Source organism: Alosa sapidissima, chromosome 21, assembly GCF_018492685.1.
Source record: "Alosa sapidissima isolate fAloSap1 chromosome 21, fAloSap1.pri, whole genome shotgun sequence".
NCBI classification, from domain to species: Eukaryota; Metazoa; Chordata; class Actinopteri; order Clupeiformes; family Clupeidae; genus Alosa; species Alosa sapidissima.
Window position 1 is genome coordinate 266,501 of NC_055977.1, and position 6,000 is coordinate 272,500.

General features: G+C 44.4%; 1 protein-coding gene across 1 annotated transcript in view; it reads left to right on the forward strand.

The window, feature by feature from the left end:
* top2b (DNA topoisomerase II beta) overlaps positions 1-6,000 on the forward strand; it is a 67,375-nt gene that overhangs the window by 3,633 nt on the left and 57,742 nt on the right. The window contains 3 exon segments of the mRNA XM_042075774.1: positions 1,796-2,035; positions 5,298-5,312; positions 5,314-5,393. Of these exon segments, the coding sequence (XP_041931708.1) occupies positions 1,796-2,035; positions 5,298-5,312; positions 5,314-5,393 (335 nt within the window).

Genomic DNA, 6,000 nt, shown 5'->3' on the forward strand with positions numbered 1-6,000 from the left:
AATAAATTAATGTCCTGCTCCATGTGGAAGGCAGATGTAGTTGTTTGGCATCAGAAACTGCATTAATGTGGACGTATACCTATCCCCTAAGCTGACCCCCAGCATACCTGTCCGCTAGGCTGACCCACAGTAGTCAGTAGTTCAAGAGGTCCTCACTGCACTCTTAAAGAGACTGGGGTTCAGAATAATGCTGAGCCCACAAACTTGATCAAAAGAACTGTGTTGTAGTATTGATCAAATTAACTGTGTTGTAGTATTGATCAAAATAATTGTGTAGTGAACATTGACTGACAAATAAATTTACATTGTGTTGATGACTGCAACATTACCTCTAGTCAAAACTAGTTTTTCACAAATTGGTGATTCATTGAGACCTTTTGTGTGAAGTGATCAGGCTTCTTTAGTCTTTCTTAGTAACTTGTGCAGTAACAACATGCAGCCAAATAAACTGTCTTTGAAAATGTTCATGTTCGGTCCAGTTTCCCTAACTCTGCTCGGCGGTCGTTGTTCGGTCCAGTTTCCCTAACTCTGCTCGGCGGTCGTTGTCCAGTTTCCCTAACTCTGCTCGGCGGTCGTTGTCCAGTTTCTCTAACTCTGCTCGGCGGTCGTTGTTCGGTCCAGTTTCCCTAACTCTGCTCAGCGGTCGTTTGTTTTCAGTGTCTTTCTCAACCGCTCAGCTCAGCCAGAGGTGCTGGCATTGAATTGAAACCTTTCATTCCATGACGTCCGTCCCATCCTGAGTCACAGCTGGCTCCAGTTAAGGGCTCTCGGCGCTTAGTGTGGGCAGGAGGAGAGGGAGAGGTCCCCAACACGGAGTGGAACTCCCCAACACGGAGTGGAAGTCTGCAACTGCAATCAGTGTTTCCAGCAGCACTTTACAGCTTAGGTGGCCCCTTAGCAACACAGACCTCACACCTTAACTGCCCCTTAGCAACACACGTTGTCAAAAACATATTAAAATAAATAATAATAATTTCATTTCATAGCTCTTTCATTGTAGAGCTATGTGCACCTTCCACACTTGTCTCTCTCTCTCTCTCTCTCTCTCTCTCTCTCTCTCTCTCTCTCTCTCTCTCTCTCTCTCTCTCTCTCTCTCTGTCTGTCTGTCTGTCTGTCTGTCTGTCTGTCTGTCTGTCTGTCTGTCTGTCTGTCTGTCTGTCTGCATGATTGTGGATGTACCTGAGTCAAACTTCTGTTTAAAGGCATAATTCTTCAAGGACCCTAGGTTGCAGTTTGACGAGAGTTACACTTTAACGTTGATCAGTGCTTGTTCCTAACACCGATAGGCATGTGTGCTTAAAGATACAAACACACACATAACACAGATACAAATACACAACACACAAACACACTGATAGGCATGTGTGCTCAAAGATACAAACACACAGATAACACAGATACAAATACACAATATACAAACACACAATTTGGAGTTGTGCACTGCATGGGCAGTATGTTGGCCTTGGTGGCGATGTGCACTGCATGGGCAGTATGTTGGCCTGGGTGGCGATGTGCACTGCATGGGCAGTATGTTGGCCTGGGTGGCGATGTGCACTCCAAGGGCAGTATGTTGGCCTTGGTGGCGATGTGCACTGCATGGGCAGTATGTTGGCCTTGGTGGCGGTGCATGTAACTGAAACGGACAAGTCTGCGCAGTATATGGAGTGGTCTCTGTAACATGGCTATGCATGTACAACATGTGTCTAAATGCAGAAGTGTCTCTAACACGCGTGTGCACATGTGTCTAAATGCAGAAGGGTCCCTAACACGCATGTGCACATGTGTCCGTCCTCAGACCCTGTTTGACAAGAACAACGCGAGCAAGAAGGAGGAAGCCAATGGGCACGGCGACGGGCCCCGGAGCGAGGGTGGCAAGAAGGACGCGGGTGGCAAGAAGGACGCGGGAGAGAAGGGCAGCAAGAAGGACGCGTCCAAGAAGATGTCCGTGGAGCGCGTGTACCAGAAGAAGACCCAGCTGGAGCACATCCTACTCCGTCCAGATACCTACATCGGCTCTGTGGAGCCTGTCACGCAGGTGAGACACACACACACACACACACACATGTCCAGATACACACCCAGATACACTAGGGGTGTAACGGTACATGTATTCGTATTGAACCGAAACGGTACGGGCGTCACGGTTCGGTGCATGAATTTACACGGAGAATACACGGTATAAAAATAGGCTACATAAAACTGGCGTGCGGATTAATTAATGTAATGCAGAATTACTGTTCTTTAGCGACACCTAACGCAAATCTGTAGCCTCGCCTTAGCTCTGAAGCTCTGATTGATTGGCCCCTATGTTATTTTTTTTGTCAGGTCGTCAGTCGAGTCAGTCAGAGATAGCAGCACTAAGCGAGTGGTGGCGACCCACAAGAGTTAGAGGACCCGTGGTCTCTTTAAGATCGCAAGTTTGAGAACTTCAGTTACAGTAGTACAGGCGAGAGTGTGGTGGATAAGACGAAACTGTCGGCGTTGTTCAGCAGTTGTTGGCTAACGTTATGTGAGTGGAAATATATCGAACATGCTACACATATTCAACGCCATCACCCACATGATCTAGCCTAGGCTACCAATCACTGAAACGAGGAAAAAAAAACTTCCCCTACGCTTCACCAGCCTTTGGATACAAATAGGGCCAAAACCTATGGGTTAAAATGATTTCGTAATGACAGAAAGCTATGTAAATCGCGTGGTAATTGGGGGCCAAGCAGTGAAGCTGCGAAGGCACCCATTGTGTTTCTATTTTTTCTTATTATTATTATTGGGGGCCAAGCAGCGAAGCTGCGAAGGCACCCATTGTGTTTGTTAGTTTTCTTATTATTATTATTATTCCGCCATGGAAGTCTATGGCAGCCCATAGAACCGTCTGGCAAAAAGTTCTGAAATTTGGCACACTGATTGGAGACAGTCCAATGATTCATGTCACCAAGTTTCATGTCGGCACCTCCCGCGCTCTAGCGCCACCAACAGGCCAAAGTTGGACTTGCGTCAACGCACGTAACTTCTGACCTGTTTACCAGATTGTGAGTGTGGGGTGAGGTATCTTTGGAATCCTTGGACCAAGCCGAGTTCAACGCACCCTATGACGTCATTTTCCGCCATGATGGATTTTCCGCCATTTTAAGGGTGGGAGTACCTCAATTTTGTCCGATCGACACCAAATTTCAGAGATATCATCTACAGACCATGACTCATTAATGTATTGCTTTTTGTCTTCGGAACTAAAACCATTCGCGCGTAACAGCCAATCGAAGTTTGCGGCGAAGCCGCCAAACAGGAAGTGAGCTCTTATCTCAGCAACCCTTGCATGTATCAAAGCCAAACTTGGTGCATGGACTCAGGACCCAATCAGGGGGACGCTCAAGAAATCTGGTGACCTTTGACCTCAAGGTGGCGCTGTAATTAAGAAACATGCCTTTTGGCCTGTAGCTGCTGTTGTGCTTAGAATTAAAATGCACTAGTGGTGTCTGGTAATACTGTTTGAGGTCCTTAGGCCGACCCAAGCCAATTTGTGATGTCATCGTAATTGATTCGGCCGCCATATTGGATTTAATCAAAAACACATACAAGTTTTCGCAGGTCACAAATTTCAGCGGATCCTCACCAAAATTGGCAGAGACCATCTTCAGCCGATGCCTTATCAGTGCATTGCTTTCTGGAACAATTGACAGAAGCATTCGGCTGTAACAGCCAATCGAAATTTGCGGCAAAGCCGCCAAACAGAAAGTGAGCTCATATCTCAGCAACCCTGCCATATGTCATAACCAAACTTACAACATAGATTCATGACCCCATTAGGAGGGACGCTCAAAAAATGTGGTGACCTTTGACCTGTAGTGGGTGCTGCAATTAGCAATATTGCATTTTGATCTGTATTTGCTGATGTGTTTTATGAATCTTTTATTTTTTGATGTGAAACTGATGACAACATGTTCCATCCAGTTAATTCTAATGCATGCGTGCAAGGGCAGGGCAGGGTAGGACGGGGTGGGGACGGGCAAGAGTGATTAGTTGGGGGGGGGGGGGGGGGGGGGCTGGCTGGCGGAGACGGTGGCAATACTCAGCCCTGTTGATCCCGGGTGTCTACTGAGTTCTATCTTGTCACCGCGGCTACTCCGGCCTATTCTGCTTGGCCCCCTCATTGGCCCCCCACAGCTATATTTACCTTTTATGTTAGGGTAACTAGTAACTTCTCACACAAGGAGCTGGCAGTGTTAAGTGCATAGACAGTAAAAGAAAGTGTCAACGCTAACCACGAACCAGGCTAATAAACAAATCATGCTACAGTGAGTTAACGTCAAAGGGTAAATGTCACGTGACTTCTAGTTGTAGTCTGTTTATGAAATGAAAGGAGCAATTTCGTTTTTTTAAAAGAAGGCAAAATAGTGTGATATTTTCACAGTTAGTAGATTATTACTGTACACACACTGAAAAATATTGAGGCACATTGTAGACCCTTCCATATACAACTAAACACGGATATTGAAGGCCTTGCTTAAGTGGAATTTGTAAAAATCATTATTCTATGTAATTTGCACTTTCAGAAATAAGAGATGCTGTAGGCCTATTTTCAGTTTTTACTTATTGTACTGTTCACATCTTACACACTTCAGGCTGTTGCAGATAGCTTAGGGGAGAGACTGTATGACACTAGGTGGTACAGCCTGAGACATGCACAATAAAAAAAAAAAAAATAGCTTTTTGCATTTTTGTTTTGCTTTTCCCTCCATTGTACCGAACTCGTACCGAACCGTGATGTCCGAACCGAGGTATGAACCGAACCGTGACTTCTGTTTACTGTTACAAAACACACACACACAAGTCCAGATACCTACATCGGCTCTGTGGAGCCCGTCACTTAGGTGAGACACACACACACACACACACACACACACCCCTTACGTACTATGCAGAACTATTTTTAAACTAGCCTAAAACTGTTAGACTGAAGGCTAATTACTTTCACGTATTTCTTAAAGTAACAGGCACGCACTAGCCACCACAAATGTGCACTCAATTAGACCTACACAACACATTAATGATATGCCTAAGTGTAATAGATAAAAAAAATATGAAGTATTCAAATGACTAAATATTCTTACCTACTAGTAATTACGCACATCATAAAATACTATAAATCATTAACAAAATATATAATCTTTATATGAATTCCAAAATATATGAAATACAATGACATGACATGTAGCCATAATCTTCTGTGTGTGTATGTGTGTGCATGCATTCACACTATGTGCTGACTTTGCCTTTCTTTCTTTTTGATTTGACAGCAAATGTGGGTTTTTGGATGATGAGATCGGCATGAACACGCGAGAGATCACCTTCGTTCCAGGATTGTACAAAATCTTTGACGAGATTCTGGGTAAGTCTGCTTTGCTTTCACTCCACTCCCCCAGCCCAGCCCAGCCCACCCCATCCCCATCCCCCCCCCCCCCCCCCCCCCCCCCCCCCCAGCCAGACCATGCTGCTGCCAGTTACTGTCCGGTTGTTAGCATGCTAGCTAGCCTCTTAGCTAAGGTAACATTTTAAACGGAGAAGTGTAATTTCTTTGAAATGACAACTAGCTGAATAACATTACTGACATTAGTTAAAGTGGATAGTTTATACTCAAGTGAATTTGCAACAGTATATTAAGTTTAAGAAAGATATTCAACTACTAGTCACTTGTTAGAGCATAGCTGTATTGACATAGCTACTCCCATCCACTTGTATAGCATTTTAAGCTAGCTAGCTCGGTTCACATGACTAATTAAATTATGCATATCATGTCCTAAAGAATGATTCATTGGTATCATACATGATTATAGACAATAATACTGTGAACACAATTATGTTTATCTTTTCTTATTGCTTATTAAGGGAGAAAGTTTATTTAGTGACGTAAGGTGACACTCCCACTTATACAGACCAACTGTCCCGTTTTGCTCCCATAGAGCAACGTAATTCGTTACTATCTTGCTAGTAATCAAGGAT